The sequence below is a fragment of the Brassica napus genome, chromosome A3 (genome assembly GCF_020379485.1).
Source record: "Brassica napus cultivar Da-Ae chromosome A3, Da-Ae, whole genome shotgun sequence".
Classification (NCBI taxonomy): Eukaryota; Viridiplantae; Streptophyta; class Magnoliopsida; order Brassicales; family Brassicaceae; genus Brassica; species Brassica napus.
In genome coordinates this window covers 6,993,986-7,014,037 of record NC_063436.1, presented here as the reverse complement: position 1 = coordinate 7,014,037, position 20,052 = coordinate 6,993,986, and the positions used below count along the sequence as shown (strand labels likewise).

General features: G+C 32.3%; 2 protein-coding genes across 2 annotated transcripts; both read right to left on the bottom strand.

The window, feature by feature from the left end:
- Positions 1-213: 213 nt before the first annotated feature.
- Positions 214-2,203, bottom strand: LOC106387905. Its single transcript, XM_013827844.3, has one exon. The coding sequence runs from the start codon at positions 2,053-2,055 to the stop codon at positions 394-396; it is 1,662 nt and encodes a 553-aa protein (XP_013683298.1). The 5' UTR covers positions 2,056-2,203; the 3' UTR covers positions 214-393.
- Positions 2,204-17,438: 15,235 nt separating this feature from the next.
- Positions 17,439-19,841, bottom strand: LOC106385355 (transcription factor bHLH137-like). Its single transcript, XM_013825288.3, has 8 exons — positions 19,235-19,841; positions 18,991-19,149; positions 18,833-18,898; positions 18,662-18,730; positions 18,483-18,566; positions 18,271-18,378; positions 18,034-18,146; positions 17,439-17,892 (listed from the first exon to the last, which is right to left on the bottom strand). Exons 1-7 carry the CDS (start codon positions 19,640-19,642, stop codon positions 18,072-18,074), a joined length of 969 nt encoding a protein of 322 aa, XP_013680742.1. The 5' UTR covers positions 19,643-19,841; the 3' UTR covers positions 17,439-17,892; positions 18,034-18,071.
- Positions 19,842-20,052: the final 211 nt, after the last annotated feature.

Sequence of the window (20,052 nt, the reverse complement as noted above, 5' to 3'; positions counted from 1 at the left end):
AAAAGGTATAAACAAAACAAATGCCATGTGCTTTCCGACCATCATTGTTTGATTGATGTTCAGACAAGACATACCATCAGAATCCAACTCAGATATGCAACACACACAGTTTCAGATCAGACACTGAACAGTCATTACACAGTTCCTAGATTTAGATAAATCGAGGTTCTTGAAAGTTTTAGAGGACAAGAAAGAAAGTTGAAAGGATCAAACTCTACAAAGATATTATTATTACTAGTCAACAGAGCTAATCAGCAATTAAACTCTCCCTACTCCAATCAAACCAAACCTTATGAACAACCAAACTCATCAAACAAAACATATAGAGAAAAAAAAAAGAAAAAGACAAGAATCGCCCATGTTTTCTTACATACAATGTTAATCCGCAGTCTCTTACGGCCTTGCAAAGACGCCCCAAATCTTACTCCGGGCGAGATTCTCAGCCAATTTCTTAGCTCCTTCAACATCCATTTCCACAAGCTTCTGCAAATGCAAGCAAGCACCAGCAGTAACCACTCGTTTCCTACACTTCTTACAAGTCACAAGCAGTTCCAACGCAGATAATGTATATCTCTTATCGAACTTCTTAATCTTCGGATCCAAGAGCTGAACAAGACTTAGTATACCCTTGTCACTCTTCCTGAAAATCTTCCTGTTGCTTGCGCACACCAGTAACGTCGACAGAGCTTTCGACGCTGCTTCTTTCTCTTCAATAGCTTTACCATCTAACATATCAATCAACTGATCAATGCACCCGCCGATCTCTTTCCTGCTTTTCGAGGTGAAACTTAAGGATGAAACAGCTTCGGCGGCCGCGATTCTCACACCGAGAACCCCACAGCTCAAAACTGGCACCAAACGAGAGATAAACCCTTCGGAGACAACAACTTCTCTCACAACAGGACACGAAGCTAGATTCTTCAGAAGCAAAACTCCCACCTCAAGTGACTTCGCATTACAATCCGAATCCCAGAAGCTCTTTAACATCTTAATCCCTCCTTCTCTAACAACCAACACCACCATCTCCTCATCATCCTCCCCGCCAGACGTTAAATTACCCAAACACCCTATCGCATTCTCTCGAGCGAGAGGCGTACCGGAGCCACCGAGAGTAACAAGACTCAAAACCGCATTCTCCTCCACGAAATTCTCTTTACTCTCCGCGAACAAAGCCAAGTTCCTCAGCACGCCCGCCGCGAAGGCCTGGGACCCGGGAGTCCCGGATCCGCAGATTTCGAGGAGGGACGATATCCCTCCTCTGCAGCCGATCGCTCTAGCGTTCTCCTTGGAGAAACTCATAGCTTGCAAAGCAACACAAGCCTTCTCTCGAGCGAACGCGCTTCCCGATTCGAGCACGCGGAGGAGGTGGTTGAGCAGAGACAGCCCCTCAGCTATCAACACGTGTCTGCTGCTCTCAACCGTCGAGATTCTCGAGATCGCGGCCACGCTCTTCTCCTTTAAACTCGAGTCCAGCAACCGAACCAAAACGGGAACGACTCCTTGCGCCACGGCGATCATCACGCTCTTGTCGTCTCCCCGGAGAAGCTCCAGCAGCGAGTCGATCGCCGAGTTCTTCGACTCGGTTGCACCGATCTGCAACCGTATAACGAGACTCCTCGCCTCTGATCTCACACCTTCCTTCTTCGACGAAACAGTAAGCTTCTTCTTCGAGTCGTCGTCGTCGTCCTGGAGAAGGAGGAGACCGCTCTTGATCAGAACGTCGGCGTCTCTCGCGTGGCGATCGAGGCGAGACGCGACCGAGTCGACCTCGCTCTGCGTCTTGAGCTTTCCTTGTGATAAATCTCGTCCCTCGCACCTGGAGGCGACGGAGACGGCGTCGAGTAGCGTCTCACGGACGGAGGCGAGGAGGTCTAGGGATAGCTGGTTGGTGGAGGAGGCGGCGAAGTCGGAGATGTCGGCGAGGTGGGTGTTGAGATCGGAGAGCTTGGCGCGGATCGAGGACCATTTGGACTTGAAGCTGAGAAGGTTGGGGATGAGGTCGAGGAGAGAGGAGATGAGCTCCGGTAAACTCCGGTCGCCGTCGTTTAACGGCATCGGAGGAGTGAGGTAGGGTTTGGGAGTAGAGAGAGAGAGAGAGAGAGAGAGAGAGATAATGGGAAGTGAAAGCTGTTTGGTTTGCGCCAGTTGGGAAAGAGCGAAATACAGGGAGGGGAAAGTGGGTTCCACGCGCTTTAGTTTCTAGTATTTGTTTACAGTTTTATTTTATTCGTCAACCCCAATGATCAGAATCTCATGCATGTTACGTGGAAAAACACAATATCGATATTTTTCTATTATAAAGTTGCTGCTTTTTATTCGGACCTTTTTGGGGGTTAATGTTTGGACATCCTCTCCAAGATTTTTTTAATCATTCAATGAATAATACATTTAAATTGGTTTTATTTGTTGACAACAAAATTGGTTTTATTTAGGAAAATGCATTATAAAAATATTTCTCCGATTGTTTAGAATGATACATAGGCAGGCAAAAAAAAATAAATTTTGGTAAGACAAAAATATTTTTGTTGCCTTCTTTGAATAATATATAGATGATATCATACATACAAGTGCCTGAGAATGTATATTATTTCTCAAAAAAAAATTAATTGATATTTTATGAGAAAGTAATTTGATTTATTTTTAAAAAATAATTAGACATATATATATAATTGATAAGTGTGTTATTTCTCAAATAAAAAATTAATTGATATTTTATGTGAAAGTAATTTGATTTAGTTTAAAAAAATAGACATATATATCTATATATATACTTGATAAGTGTATTATGTTCAAATGATTTTCAAAGTTTATTAGTTTGAGAATTTTGTCTCACTTTTCTATTTTTTATATTTTTTTTAGAGACTCAACCTGCTCCAAACTACTAATTTGGCTTGAGCAAAAGAAAAGACGATGGCGTGAAAAAGACGTGGTAATAAATGTTACAAAGGCAAAATGTCCTAATGAAGCAAAGGGGCTGGTATGAGTTGACCAGTGACTAAACTCGGCTCAGATTTTAAAATTATTTGCTTGCAACTTTCACGTATTTTATTCCAGGGTCCTATCATAATATAATCTAAAAGTCATTCCTAAACATTCTAACTTAACAAGAACTTTTTCAAATAGAAAAAAAAAACTAATAAGAATTTCAGTACACTACTAAATCTATAACAATCATTTTTGAAATTTTATTTTTGAACAAGTATTCATAAGCAAGGATACCAACAACAGCACACCATTAGCCATAACTTATTTGCAGTTTGGATATAACAGAAGAAATGATACAAACACATTAATCATAAGTGGAGCTAGTTAATGTTTGTTAGGGCATCTCCATCCCACTCTATAATTTACTCTAAAAATAGAGTCGGAAATGGAGTATGAACAAAAAATAAAAAATTTCTTCATTTATGGAATAATCACTTTTTTTGTTTCTTCACTACTCCATTTTTCATTATATTTTGCAGTAAATTATGGAGCGGGGATGGAAATGCTCTAAAGGAGCACGGTTCTTCACTCAAAAGCTCGCCAAGGGCGAGTTCTACTTCTACCTATTACCATACCATTAAAAGGATTGGATATTTGGACTAGCCCCATTATATAAAAACTATCAACTGGTATCCACACAGCAACAGCGCAACAAAGTAGAATGATGAAACTAGAAAAGGATCACAAACCAGGCTAGAGAGGCCCAACATGGTGGTTAGTTAGTGCCAAACGCATGTTGGGTTTTAACATTAATTAGGATGTGACCCGTTAGTTAATGCCTTGGTATGAGCACTGTATTTTCCTGAAGCTTCCAAATGGTTGCATAAGATAAAATATGGGACATGTTAAGAGTATCCCTGTCCTATTCTGGAATATTATCTCCATTACAGCTACAGCTTGATTGAAATGCTCAACCATGTTGAGTAAAACCTACTAAAAAACCTATTAAAAGAGAAGATTGTCAATAATGGATTATAAAAAGTAAAAACACACACGCAGAGTCTATAGAAATCATGCAGTTCAGGTTTTCACTAGTAATCATCTAGGAAACTAGAAGCGGGAAAATTCAAGTGAATAGTTACATTAAGATAAGCGACCATTTTCTACAGCTCGTGCAAAATATGGTATTGAGCCTTGAGAGGCGAGAAAGAAATGTGGGAGAAGGTAAAGAAACCAAATAACCAATAACTTACACCACCAGAATCTGTTAGATAACAAGGAAACAGAGTGTGTTTCAAAAAAAAAAAAAAAAAAAACAAGGAAACAGAGTATAAATAGAGATTAAAAATAATAATTTTGTAAAATGCCAGTAGCAATCTAGTGCGTGAAACCGGATATAATTTTTTTCCAAACGACTATATTTTACAAGAGTTGATTACACGTTAGAGCATCTCCAAAGGCACTCTATTTTTTCTTCTATAATTTACACTAAAATAGAGTAACTCTATTATAGAATTAAATTTGCTCCAATGGTTCACTCTATAATAGAGTTACTCTATAATAGAGTGAAATATAGAGTAATCCTATTTTTTTACTCCAAATATAGAATGAAAAAACAAGAATACTCTATATTTCACTCTATTATAGAGTAACTCTATTATAGAGTGAACCATTGGAGCAAATTCAACTCTATAATAGAGTTACTCTATTTTAGAGTGAAATATAGAGGAAATTATAGAGTGTGATTGGAGATGGTATTAGAACACATTTTGTCTTTTTTTTTACACAAAGAGACACATATCACATGTGACACACTTTCTGCTGGGTCCAACTAGTTAGTTTGACAAAAATACCCCTTGAAAAAATGGGATTGGGCTTTGTTTCGTTGGAGGAACAACCTTGACTTGTTTTTTGAATTGACTTTACAATCTGTAGAGTTTATGTAGTTTTCTATTTATATTATTATTATTCCATCTAATGTTTTTATTGACTTTTTTTCAAATACTAAGATATACAAAACAATTATAATTGTTACAATAAATTGTAATTTTTTTTCTCTTTATATTAAGATCCATTTCTATATATATATTTTATATATTTTAATAATTATATAAAAATGCATGGATATAAAAGATGTGGACGGAAAAATGTGGTCATGGATGGATTAAATGAACATGCACAAAAAGCTATTTTTACATTTTTTTTATCAATTCACACATTTATTATTTGTTTCTAATTTAAACCAAAAAATATTTTATACACAAAAGTTTTCAACTAAGATGTAGGTAAATATAGGTAAATCATTCATCTAAGTAGAAAATGAAAAATATGGACTAGATCAGTGGACATGGAAGATGTGGATGGATAAATGTGGACACGAGTTCATGTGGATACTATTTTTCATCAACTCACCAATTTTCTTGACTTAAAAATACCGGCCATCGCAGCCGCAACCACCACCATTGAGTTCATGTTCCAACTCACTAAAGGTTTCATCTTTCGATCTGCTGTACATCGCTGGAGACTTACCCCGTGAACATGTCCAATCAAACACAACTAGTTCTCAATTTCAGAGAAGACAACTCTAAGCTCTAATAGTTCTGTGAATCTTGTGGACTGATGGTGACGATGGAGTGATGGTGACGACGACCGCAGGTCGACTCATTTTCTTTTTCAATGTATTGAGATTGACGAGTATCTTATTTTTCTGATGGATTCATGGTTTACGAGAATAAGAGGAATCGATCTGCGAGCATAACATAGAGGTAACTGGAGTTGGGTGTCTTAGGTTCTTAGCAAGTGATTGATCGAGTTTATGTGAGTTGATGTTACAAACATTGATTTTTATTTGTTTTTGTTTTTGGTATTTTTATTTGATATTAAAAAAAAGTTTAAAAACCTTCGCAACCACACAAATGGTGTCGGAAACATTGAGTTGTCCATGAAGATGAAGATATAGTCGTTGAAAATGGAGAAATATAACAAATTGAAGAACAAAAACACAAATGCAAAAAATATAGTGAGATGTCCACAGTTTGCTGTCCACATTTTTTATGTCCACGCATTTTTATATAATTGTTAAAATATATAAAATATATATATGAAAATGGATCTTGAAATATAGAGAAAAAGAAATTACTATTTATTGTAAAATTATATTTGCTTTATATATTTTAAAACTTAAGAAAAAGCAAATAAGGTAGAAGAAAGAATGAATAATAATAACATTAAACAAAAAATTAAAACTTTTCTTTATTCAAAAAAAGAAGAAGAAGATAACTTGAGGAATAAGATGTGACGAAAGAGAAATATATCACAAAGGGCATAAAGGACAAACAACAAGACAAATGTGTGTCTCAAGTGAAATGTGTTCTTTAAGAAGTGAAAATGTGTCTTGGAATGTAAAATTTTCATTTTACAATCAACATAATTCTTATGTGGTGTATAACAGGCAATGCTTTAAGGAACAAAAAGATTCCATAATGTACATACCTCTCGAATTTCCAATGACGTAGGAAGTCATTACCAACAAAGAAATACAAAGTCGTCTATAATTTCTCGAAGTTGATGATGAAATGTGGATCGAGAATGGCCAATTTATATTGCGGATATTCTCGCAGCACCCAGATGTTCAGGAACTATACAAGACATCACATTATAAATATAAGAATTCCAAAAGTTTAAATTTAAAGTGAACTTCGTGAGTAGTTAGAGATAGCATAATCAAATCTGCATACTGTATATACAACTCTTGCCAATAATAAGCAATTTAAAGTGAACTATACTAACCCGACCGTATGGACAATGCCGTGTATTCGGATCAAAGCCAGGAATATTACGTTGGAGAAGAATGTATGACATTATCTTGTTTCTTCTTCGCCCGGAAAATTTGATAATCAGAAAGAATTACCTTCAAATAATAATCTATGTAAACATAGAGGATACAAATCAACTTGAAAACCATAATCAAAGGGGGCAATGCTACTGGAAAAAGAAGTGCAATCAATAAGACCTTAACAAATCTCCAACCAGGGTCATGATTTAACCTAGATTGTACGTAATACTGAAGAGCTATACAGCCATAAACGGGGTCCCAGGAGGAATGACATTTGAATGAGGTTTCTGTTTTCTCTAATTAGCAAACAAGATTTGTCCCCCAATCTCAAAATCCTGCCTCAGCCTTTCTTCCTAGGTTTCCTATTCAAGCAGATATAGTATAAACGTACAGTAACCCACGGCAAAGCCATGTAAAAGAGAGAGAAAAAAACATCAGCTGAGTAAGAGCACCTCTATTAGAGCACTTCCGGCAATAGTTTTAGGAAGAGTCCTAAAGATTTATAAAAAAAGAAAAGAACATAAACTTAGGAGAGAGAATGTGTAAAAATCTTAAACTTATAGGTTTCAAAAAACTATAGTATATTCAAAAGACACTTATCAATCTATTAGGAAGGATAAGTGATTTACTTGATTTTAAGAAAATAAAAAATAAATAAATATTATAATATATTTTTATTTTAGAAATTTACATAGTTTCTTACTGATAGGTGATGCTCTTAGTTGATACTCATTGAGTATCTTAACAATAAAATTAAAGAATGATACTATTAGATTTCCTTAAAAGCTTGTGATACCACATGTCTTTTTTTAATTGGTTCAATTTATCAACAATAATTAATTTTAATTAGATAATTAAATTGATGTTATAATAATTATATTTTTATTTAAGAACTCCTATTTGAAATACTTACCAATAAGACCATCATTAAAGGGATTCTTAACAAAAAATAATTAAATATTTGAGTGGGATCCACAAAAAGTTAATGATCGGTGATAGAAAGCACAAAATAAGGATTGGAAGGATTTTTGCTCTGTTCGTGGATCCTACCGATACGTGGCGATCTGCGATTAGTTCGTTTTTTAATTTTTTTTCAGATAAAAAAACAGAAAAAAACAAAAAAGTTTTCTAAGAAACCGTGCCACCGGTTTTAGATGCGTTCCATGCATTCAAATTTAGGAGAAATTTCATTGATATTGCCTAACAAGTAATCTAGAGTTACTTGTTCACACAAAACAATCTCTACACTGTTCAGATCAGAGTCAATAATTACACGGCGGTAACTGGAATTAAGTCTGAAAACACACATATCTTAGCCCAACATAAAGGGATTTGAGTTCGATCTTTGGAGCTGTTAACTCGCTCCAAAGGCAATCAATTGTTTTGTCTAGAGAAGTCACTCCATCAAATTCTGCTACACTCGACTCCATCATGGCCAAAAAATTATTTATATTATCAAGGTCATGCTTCTACTGCTTCTGCTCAAGCCTCTACTGGTACCTATCTTCATTTTGCACCATAAACATTTTTCCACATATTTATTTGCGGAGAACAAGTTAATCGTGTTTGCTTTAGGCAAACACTTGATCTTGCGTATGAACATAAATTATTTAATCCAGCGTGAACCACTTTTCCAATATGATATGATACTTGGATTTATAGATTAAGAAAACCTTGTTAATTATGCGAACATGTAAAGTTCTAAACATTTTGCAATGATAATCACTTAAAAACCACAAGTTGTTATTGATATATAAATAAACAAACTACTACAAAATCAATTAAAACTTGACTGTGACATCTGCCACCAAGATTTCTCCTAACGAAAACAAGAAAACATATATTAAAACGATAACAAAAGGAAGTATATTATATTTGTATATAAAACAATTCTTTTTTTACAAATAAGACCAGGAAATCAAAATGAAGAGATCTGTAGTGGGGGCAACATCGAGCATACCCATATGGGTTTGCTCCACCGTCCGCAACCCAACCCACCGCTGGGCCCCGGCATTTTTTAGTCAGCAGATAAATTTCTCCGGCAGCAAACGTCCCACCCGACAGCCACTCAGATTTAATATCTCAAGACGACTAATTTTCTAAATAATAAGTTAATAACTACTAACTAGTCCGCTCATCTTTGTCAAAAGAAAAAACACACTAATCCTTTAATAATTTCAATAATTTATTTGGTTACTTTTCTGTTCACAAATAAGAATTCGCTTTCTCGTATTAGTTTTGACTAGTATATTTTAATAATGATGGTACCTATACGAGTTATTACCAATCTTGTACCTAGGTTAGACAAAGTAAAAATTAGAAATCAAATACAAAAATTTTAAAAGTTGAATCAAGTCAACTAAATCAAGAACTACATTATACATTTTCTTATGTTCCTCATTTTATGTTTGTATTAATTTGCTATGTATATATATTTATCTTGTACTATTTCTATGGTCATTTAGTGAGGCTTATCCCTATATGTTAAAAGATAAACATTTGACATTAGTGTGTTTATATTTTATTCGCCACATGGCAGTTTCATAACGATTTGAGAATGTGTATACTAACGGGTCACATGTAGAAATTTTTTCAGACAAACTCTACATAAATGTGTTCGTACTACTTTACGGTTTTTTTTTCAATATAAAACTCACATACATGTTCCACAATTATACAAAAGTTCCACATAGAAAGACAATTTACAAAAAAAACTAATTGACATGTCTTCTCCTTCATAAATCTCTCAAACTCGCTTACACAATGTACTCCAGTGTTTTTAATCAATACTAAACTCACATACAATTTTGCTTTACTAATATATTATCTGCTAAATATTCACCAGAAGTAAGGATTCTAATTTTCTAGGAAATTAAAATACTTTTTCTTAATGGTTTCTTTTACTCTCGATCAAATTGTAATGAAATGATTTGTCTAAATAATTTTTTTCTTTTCTTCAATAATTATCTAGATTTGATTTGATTTTGCATGTGTTTAGAAATTATAACATGAAACTATTGTTTCGACATCAAAACTGTTTAAAATTCATATAACATGAATTCAAACAAATAATAATAGTTTTTGGTCTCTCACCGAAAAACCTTAAGAATTTTAATCGAACAAACCAAAATAAATATGGATTTAGAATGGTAGTTATATTTTAAGAGATTAAAAACCAATAAAACTAATCTAAAACCGAACCGATATCCATATTAAACAGAACTAATGTTTTTTTATCTTAAAAATAACGAAATTAATAAGATGATTACATATATATGAGTTATCATAGCTCCATTAATAACTTCAACACGAACTGAGTATACATAAATGATACATGCATACATCATACGTATATCTGTATATATGGATTCTCACTTCGAATAGGATATCATATATGCATAGTGCTGAAAACAAAAGAAAGTAGACACGAAAAAGCATGAGATGGGTCACCGATTCGAACAACAGCGACGGGTGAAGAGTTTAGTTGTCGTATCGATTTCAACAGTTACTGGTCCATATATATCACGTCTCACGCATGCCAACTTGTTTTCATAATATTATGGTCATAAGAACTAAAATTATCTTTACCCGAAACTTACATTTAAGTAAGTTATAGTTGATTTATGTTTAAGAAAAAACATTACTGATAGTACACAAATCTATTTTTGTGGAATAAGGAAAAAAAATCTAATTCTCGAAAGCAGACCGAATATGTTCTTAACTAACGTTGCCTCAGTTTCAAAAACAAAATCCATATTTTATAAATATGTTATTTCAAAAAATATTTTTACATATTCAATATATTTTTATTAGATAATATTTGAAAATTTAATTGTGTTTGCTTAATTCTGTAAGTTAAAAGTTGTAGAAAAGAATTAGTTACAAATACAGTATTTTTATCAAAATTAAATATATTTTATTAATATGTGTGTCAGCTTCAGCTTTTTCACATATATATTTGGTAAACTATAACTGAGAAAATGTACTTAATTAAGAACCCTTAGAATTCATCATCCGTCCAAAATCAGTTATATGATGTTGCTTTTTATTTATACGATGATTTGAAGGAATCCGGAGTTGATTATGCTCCATATAGAATATTATACACATTATTAATATGAATTTAAAACAAAGCAGTCGTGTTTTATTTAAAAGAATTGTTGTGGTAAAGATTTTAAAATCATTTTTAGCAAAAACAAAAAGAGATTTTAAAATCATACCAACACTCAAAAACCGTATTTTTATAGCAGATTTTAATTTTACGCTAATTAACAAGGGAAATGTTCCAAATACGTACTATAAACTAAATAATGTCAAATGTATATAATCTATTAATATTATTAAACCTTTAGATGTTTTTTAAATAGTAGTTTATTTATTCTGTGACCGGAATTTATATGAAAAATAATATGAAAAACTAGTATATCTAATACCACCTACAATGGTAGTGTTGAAACCAAGTATCAACTGTTGAATATTTAACAATGATGGTAAAAATTTAGAACATATCTATGTGGCTTATACCTTGTTGTAAAAATTCAACAGTTGAAAAAAATAATTTGTGGCCAATCTTAGCTGGCGCAATTTGATTGGAAGAAATCTTGGACATATGTTTTTGATTTTTATTTCCATCCAATAATACGAACCGATTTTAATATTATGAAACTTTTTTAAAAAATAAAAATTATATCAAAATTCATGACTTTATGATATATAAATAAAGATTGCTTTCATTTTAATTGGATACAGAAAAATGTTATTTTCATTATAATCAACGATTTGAGTGCTTTAATAAAATTAAGTTTAGTATTAAAAAAAAAAATTAGGTAAATATCTAACTTAAAAATGAAGATGTTCTTAATTTTAATAATATTAATTTTAGTATTATTTTAAAAAAACTGAAGTAAGTGAATAAATAAATTAAAATTATGTTATTTTAGTTTTAAATTAATTTTACAATAAAAATAATGTTGATATGTGATTATTATATTGTAAAAGTTTAAAATATGAATTAAAAGTGATGAGATAGAACGATGAATTTTATTAACCAAAGTATTGTATATGTTAAAATGAAGTATGTGTTGAATGGAAGAGAGAAAAAATAATGTGAAATTTTAAAAAGAAAAAGAAAGTGTTGAAATCATTGTACATGGTCATTATCAACTTCACCTTAGACTTATTTCGTCACTTCATAATTCAAAATTACATACGTTGGTTATATGATATCACCTTTGATCCAACGTCATATTAGACAGGGCTGGCTTAAGAGGCATGGCAATGGGGAGTGGGCCCAGGGTCACAATTTTTCCGCTATAAATAATATTAGAAAGGAATCTATTTTTTTTTAACAAAAATAAGAATAAAGGCCCAAATTTTTTAAATTACCCATAATATATGTACAAATAGGGGTGTTCAATCCGGATATCGGTTCGGTTTCGGTTCGGTTTTTTTGATTTTCGGTATTTCGGTTAGTAAAATATAACTACCATTCTAAATCCATATTTACTTCGGTTCAGTTCGGTTTATATACCGTTGGTTTTCGGTTTATTCGGTTTTATACCAAAAAACATAATTATTTTATTTGATATCATATTATATGAATTTTAGAGTCATATTGTCAACACAGTCGTTTATTAAGAATATATTATATTTTCAAATAAATGAACAAAAAAATAAAAATGCTTCTACCATCAAATAAAATAATCAAATCTATAACTAAAATCAAAGCTTGAAATTTTGAAAATAAAAATATGAAACAAAACAGAAACATGAAAGAAAAGTTTTTCCACTCTTCCATATTTAATGTTCATTAAAGTCATGCTTTTTCAATTGAATTTTTTTTATTAATTATTGTTCATCAAATTTATATTCTTCATATTAATTTAGTGAAGACTAAAATAAATCAAAAAGATCAAAAAGACTTAGAAAATAAGATGTATGAATTGCGATGTATTGTTATTTAGTTAAAGTTCAAATGTTTTACAAATTAAGGTTTTTTATTACTATAAAATTATGGTAATAGTTATTAATACAAATTTAAGTTATGTAACAAATAGATTTTCATGTATTGTTATAAAATAGATACATATTTACATGTTTCTACTTTTAATCGGTTTTGTTCGGTTTATTCGGTTTAATCGGTTATATAACAAACCATATCCAAATCCTACGGTTTTTATAAAATTATATCCATTTGGTTTATATGGTATATACCAAAACCAAACCATATTGTCTATTTCGGTTCGGTACGGTTCGGTACGGTTCGGTTTTACCATATTGAACAGCCCTATGTACAAAGGAATTTTGAAAATTATTTTGTCCAAGGGCTCACAGTTTCTTTGAGCCGGCGTTGATATTAGAGATCATGTATTTTCAATTGAAATTCAATTTTAATTAATGAGTAATTGATCCATGCTTCATGATTTTTAATATACTACTACGTTAGATCTCATCTCACTTAGAATCTGATATTAACACTAGCAAATCTTTAATTCGATATTTTCATGTGAACTTTGATCGTACTCTTTCAGGAGCTAGTCTTTTCCAAGAGCCGAGACCATATCTCACAATACATTTGTGCACACTTAAATCATGAGGGAATCAGAAAAGTCCAGTTATTGCTATATTCTTGTAAGGGGACTTATCAATCGAATGTAAGTTTGACTGGTTTAATTTGCTTAATAAAGCTATTAGTAATGTGTTAAATTCTTGTTCATCTATCGGATCTAGACCGCTCTTTAGAAAGCTATAGCGCATAATCGCTTTACATGCTCCTTATTGTAAAGCAATCATCGTTAACTTTGTTTGAACGTACAACTAAGCTTCAAAGAAACACGTTAATCTTGCTTCTCTTAAGTAAATTTCTTATAGGAAATTAAGGAGACTATACATATATATAAAATGAAAAATTTGTAATATTAGTTGGTCATCACATTCTTTTTGCTCTTTATTAGTCTAGTCAAACACTCTATCGTCATAACCTTTAAGTAAAGTCCATATTCAACCGCGCGCGGATGGTCCAATTATACAAGTAAACAGATTAAACACACACTCAAATCATTTTTTCCATTCATTACGTCAACAAATTTGAGAATTGTGAAATTTTGTATATAATGACATACTATTTTACTACAGATTTGCCCAAGTATCGCAACGCATTCCTTATTCTGTAATTAACACATGATTCATGATAGGAATTCGAGCTTTAAAACGCATGCAATTTTAACATCTTTTCTTACAAATTTACTCTAGATTATATACGGTTCCTAAAATTTTAAGGGACTATATATATTTTAAGGTAAATATTAATTAAAAATCAGTTTTAAAGGCATAAGGACGTGTTTATACCAATTCTTTAAAACATAGAGCGCAAAGCAAATATTTCACCATGCTATGCTCATGACTGGCTATGTAAATATATATTATATACATATAAATAGAAAGGTAATATATTTGTATTATTGTTATCAAAGTAGCAGGCAAAGGACTACTACTGTTCACGGTAGATATTAACTAGCTTGCATCTCAACAGTAATGTAGGGAACAAACTAAATCAATTCTAGTTAAAGAAAATTCTTGAAGAGAGACATGAGGCAGTGGTAATTTCTAGAGCAGACGAAGGCAAGATAATTTCATCAATCTATCTCTTTAAAGATTCATTCATCTGTACATGTCTTTGTGTTTTATTGTTGCTCTTTGTACGTGGCCAACAAAATTTATAGTATAATGAAGATCCTGTTGCGTATGAGTTTCCGCGTACTATACTACTACTATTTTGCGACCTAGAGCTTTTAGAACGTTTTTATGGATGTAAATTATTGTACGTGGAAAGGTAGGTAGGTACATGCAAACAAAGGAAAAGATAGTGTAATAAAAGAGATGGGACTAGACTGTAGACATGAAAATCGTTGAAGACTAATGGACTGCTCATTTAATCATGCCTTCGAATTGTTTCTTTTGAATTTATATTGTTTTGGCTTTATTAATGTTTAAATATCGACATGCGGGTCAAATACAACTTTATTTTCACTTGTGTTTTATCTATCAATTATTCGCACACAGACGTTGTCACTTGATATATACGGTTCGCCGGTTCGCCGGTTTATAAGTCATAGTAGAACAAACAAAACTATATGACTTAGTTGGAATTTAATTATCACAAAAATGTACTATATGACTTACTTGGAATTTAATTATCACAAAAATGTATTTGGTAAAAATGTAGTAATGCTGATGTTAGTTTAATAATAAACAAAACAATAAGTAGAAAGTGTCACTTCATATTTATTGGGGGAGAAAAGGCCAAATTGGATAAACAAAATAAATAAAAGACTGTTCTTTTTTATCAGATAATTATTTTTATACCGTTAAAAAGATTATACTGGAAAATAATATAATAATAAGAACACACAACAAGAAAGCACAGAATGTACCTAAAGGACAGAGACCAACAAAACACTGACTACTTGGTAATACCCAAGTCTTATCAACTGTTGAAACATAACCAATCGATGCCTGCATATTGTAGATGTTTATTTTACGGTCGGCTACAATCTTTATACTTTTGGTACCTGTAAAATAAGTTAGATCTTCTAGTACACGAAATTTCCATTTGTTATACTATGGCTGCACATGTAATTGTTAGATAATTCAACTAATCACAATAATGAGATGAGAATTCTGCTAACTTATTCAAGTGATTACTTTCTGAGCAATTTGTATAATAAAAACTATTGCACCAAAATTCCATTAGTTTCTGGATATCATTTGTGGTTTGGATTCTTCCAATAGTGCTGCTGCTGTATTAAGCCATATTTTAGTTGAAATTTTTGATATATACTATACTTTCGATTGTTTGATCCATCAGTATCTTATGGTTTCTCCTTTCCCAAGAAAGTATCTTAAGTTTGGTCTAATCAGTATTTTTACTATTATCTATTTAATTTGAATTATGAACATCTATGGAATATATAGATATAGATATATAGTGACAATTGTTTAACCAAAGGGTTGTAGATATAGTGTTGTGAGATCTATATCCGTAAAATAATTTTTTACACTATATGGAAAAATTTCTTTTTGTTACTCTAATTCCCTTTAAATCTAACCAATCAAGTGAAAATAAAAAAATGTTTTACTCTCATTATCGCTAAGTTTTTTTTGCGTTTTTGGCATATATCGGGTTTGATTGGTAATGTTAGAGTAAACTAGAGTAAAATAAAAAAAGTGAAAACGAGTGAAAAAAATTGGGAAAAAACAAGAAAAAAAAAATATTTTTACTCCAGCAAAATGTAAAATATGTACAGTCTATGTTTTTCTTCCTTTTAATTAAATAGTGTAAAAGTGAAAAAATGTATTCCACTAAACTTTTTGTGAGATTTAGAGTAAATTTATTTTTATAGTTAAAGTTTACACTAAATAATACCCCTGTTCAAAAACGCGGCCGACTGGCCGTCTAGGCGTCCGAATAGGCGGGACTCGGACATCACCCGCCGCGATTTTGGTTTAATCGCCCTACAAAATCAGACTCAACTTACTCGGCCCATTAGACCGATTAATCGGCCCATTAACCAACTAAGCGGCTCATTTACCGTTTAATCGGCCCAATTATATAGGGCTTAATAATAAACTACAAAATATATATCGGGCTTTAGAAGAAATCCGAAGCCCAAATACCTTATTCTTTCCCAAACATGTGAACTCTATTATATATAGTAAGATTTTGAATCTCTTTTCCTCAGCAACTGATGTGGGACTTTTGTAAATCAATGCTGCGAAAATAATAAATTGCAGGCGGGGAGCTTCGAACCCAGATTACTCAACCTAAGAACATGTGACATTACCACTGAGAAACAGCGAAGTTTTGTTACTTGTACGCAAATGTTAATATATAAACGCGTATACATATATGAATATTCAAAAACTAGTCTAGATTAATTTGTTTTCCACTTGTATGGTATTACTATATGCTAATAATTAATTTTGTTCAACTAATAAATATAAATTTCAATGATAACATACAAAAAACTATTACATTCTAATATATTTATATTTTATATTTAATTTAAATATTATAATTAAATAAAATAATAATTAAACTAGTCTCCGCGTATACCCCGATTAATCCCCGATTTTTTGGTAACTCGCTAGGCCCGTAATTGCCGCCCGACTAGCGCCTAGCGTAGTTTCGAACAGGGAATAATACAATCCAGCCACATTCATAATTATTTTCACTCTTCATTATTGAAGGGAAATCCAGAGTATCTCATCATTTTTTTCTTCTATTATTTTTCCTAACTATTTTTTTTTGTTTTTCATTCTTCTCAATTACTACATACTCTGCCTATGTTACGCTAATATTTTTTTACCTCTCAGACCCTAAATAAAACTTAGGATATGTGTAACATATACATATGCATATGTATGATGCATGTAATTTGAAAAGACAGGGGAATGGGAGTTATCAATGCGTGACAAGTGAGAGCAGAAAACTATGACCAAACTATTCAACTGTACATTAAAGCGTTCCAGGAAGGGAAATCTAATATTTCTGACATTATGTAACAAATGAATTGACAGAAAACGAATCTTAAAATATATATGGGTTTTCACCCGCATATATATATTTCATTATTTATGTTTAAGAAATATAACATGAGTGCCTTGATACCAGTTTACATAAAAATGAATGGAGAAATAAATAAAACATTAGTGCAAGAAATCTTACACAAGCAGTTAAATTACATGAACTAGTCAAGGGATATACTTAACAAGTGAATAATCGAAAGTATTCAAATTTAAATCATATATTAAAACACTATAAATAAGCTAAGCGGTCTTGTTTTATATGTCTCTGTTTCCTCCATCGAATTGCCTCTGCCCTTTCCTCAGATGACCATCTCTTTTATAATCTGACGATGATATTGATGATTATGGCGATTGGCGATGAATGTATGCTATGAGAGCATGCATGCAAATAATGATGTTGAAAATCTCAGGGCCACATATGAAAATGAGTTTTTATTTATTTTATTTAAACCTTCGAAAAGGAATAATTAATTACATCCTCTAAACCAGCCCTGGCTTACGTAGATTTTATCCCCTCCCTGCATATTTGAGGATATTGAATCAACCTACATCCAATACAATAACAATAATTACGAAACCAAAACCAGCTTTTTGACAATTATATGAGAAATAATAAAATAATAGTAACAATAATAATTGTAATAATAATTAGGTTAGTTGAAGAGACAAGATCGGAAGAAACTCACGAAAGCAGGCTTTTGTGTTTGTGTCGACATGTGATTAATTAAGAGAAAGAACAAAAACTGTTGTTGTTGAACCCACTTCTGTCTACAGTCTTCTCCCTTTCCCCTCCATCTTCCTAAATTAAGAAACACATAATTTATCTGTTAATATTTAATTGATCCTTATCTATTCTTAATTATCCTTACTATAATATCTTTTTTAAGATATAATTTTTAATTCATAAAAAGGAAATAAAATACCTGAAGATGTGGCTCTGCGGGTAATATAGAATCATCCAATAGTGAAGAAAAGTTAGTAGTAGTTGGCATTGCATTAGCAAACGACGTTCCAACGTCTGCGGATCCCATCTGTTCATCAGCACGAGACTTAATTGCGATCGGTAACCAACTTTTGGTAATACCAAAACCGAATTTTCGTTAAACGGGGTTTAAGTAATTAAGAGATGGAGTACCTCAGGTCTAACTATGATGCCATCAAGGTCCGAACCGAAGTCATAGACCACTGGACTTATGGAAGCTAGCTTCATCGATAGAAACTAATGAAAAAGTAAAAGTAGTTATAATTTATATGTATGTACCTACTATTTTAAACTTAAAATGTCATAAGAATTAGATATATAGAAAAATGCACCTCAACTTGATTCTGCAAGGACTGAACATAATTTATAATCTCATCCAACATGAGGGCCTTCCCTGTTACCTATTCGGTTTTATGTCACATTTGGATTATAAAAATCTTTCTAGAAATAAAAAAGGATATCAAAACATTGTCATTTCATAATTAAAATAGCCTCTAGCTAACCTTATCACATCCTGGGACAAGGTTTTGCAGAGTCCTCATCCGTTCACTTATCTTTTCCCTTCTCGCCTATATTCATCCAACTTATTTCAATTAACTAATTTTATATTTAAAGACATTAAAGAAATAAATACAATTTAAAACCAAAAAGACTAATATACCCTCTCGGCGAGGCTGTGGCTATCAGTAGCTTGGCCTCTTCTGGCTCTAACGTGAATGTAATCTTTGGGAGGCTCTTGTTCGCTCGCTCTCTTCACTTTTACGTCTGTTGAGATGCTACCATTTCTTGGCTTTTTGCATTTTCTTCCCTCTACTCCTTCCTGATTTGTAAACCACCCGAACATTTACGTTTCCGCCTGTGATTCCTAAACATGAAAGCACATTACAAGTTGACTTAAGTTTTACCTTGGACTTAGACCCATTTCTGGTCTTCCTCCGTTGTTTTTTTCCTGCGGACGTAGTGGATGGTCCGGGGCTGAGCTGGCCGCCTGTGAGTGCTGCAGTTGCATTAGTGTTGATCTGTTTCTTAACATCAGAGCTTTCGGTTTTCTCAACATTAAATGAATCAAGAAATGGGTTCAAGGAAGTATCTACTATTGTAGAAATGTTTGGTGGTGGATAGAGAGGGTTCTGGTCGATGAAACCAGAGAGCTTAGTTGAGGAGTTGGGTGAGGAAAAGAGAAGAGGATCAAGAAGAGAATGAGGGTAATGTTGGAAATAAGAGAAAGATGCCATTTGAAGAATGGAAGCTTCAGATTTCTTATCTTTGTGAGACTGTGTTTTCTTGTTTGTGGGAAGAACAAGTAAAGACATGAAATAGTTTATATAAGCAATTGTGTTTTGTATTCAGAGAGGCATGGAGAAACAGAGGAAATGGTAGTTGGGGACCACTTTTCTTCATTGGTTTTATATTTTACCTTTATTTCGGCGGCAAATTTTTTTGCGAGTCTGTTTTTTTTTCTCTTCCTTTTTGTTGAATATAAATATTGTATACTAACAATATTGTGTGAAGAATAACAAAGCATTATATATTAATATTGTGGTAAAAGAAAAGTGTATATGGTATATCACTAACGATTCTTACGTACTGTATCATAAGTTTTCACGTGAAAAACATTTGGAAATAACACCAAGATTTTGAAAACAAATTGTTATAGTTTCTTTTTTACCAATTATAATTTCTTGCATTGGTTCATTAGTTACATGTATTCATTCTCGATGAA

What these genes read in the sequence shown, in the direction of transcription:
- LOC106385355 (XM_013825288.3), bottom strand. Translation starts at nt 19,642, where the DNA reads ATGTCTTTACTTGTTCTTCCCACAAACAAGAAAACACAGTCTCACAAA. An exon ending in TTGTCCCAGGATGTGATAAG is followed by an intron (nt 18,731 to 18,832) that starts GTTAGCTAGAGG and finishes AAAACCGAATAG; the next exon opens with GTAACAGGGAAGGCCCTCAT. An exon ending in CCTTGCAGAATCAAGTTGAG is followed by an intron (nt 18,567 to 18,661) that starts GTGCATTTTTCT and finishes CTTTTTCATTAG; the next exon opens with TTTCTATCGATGAAGCTAGC.
- LOC106387905 (XM_013827844.3), bottom strand. Translation starts at nt 2,055, where the DNA reads ATGCCGTTAAACGACGGCGACCGGAGTTTACCGGAGCTCATCTCCTCT.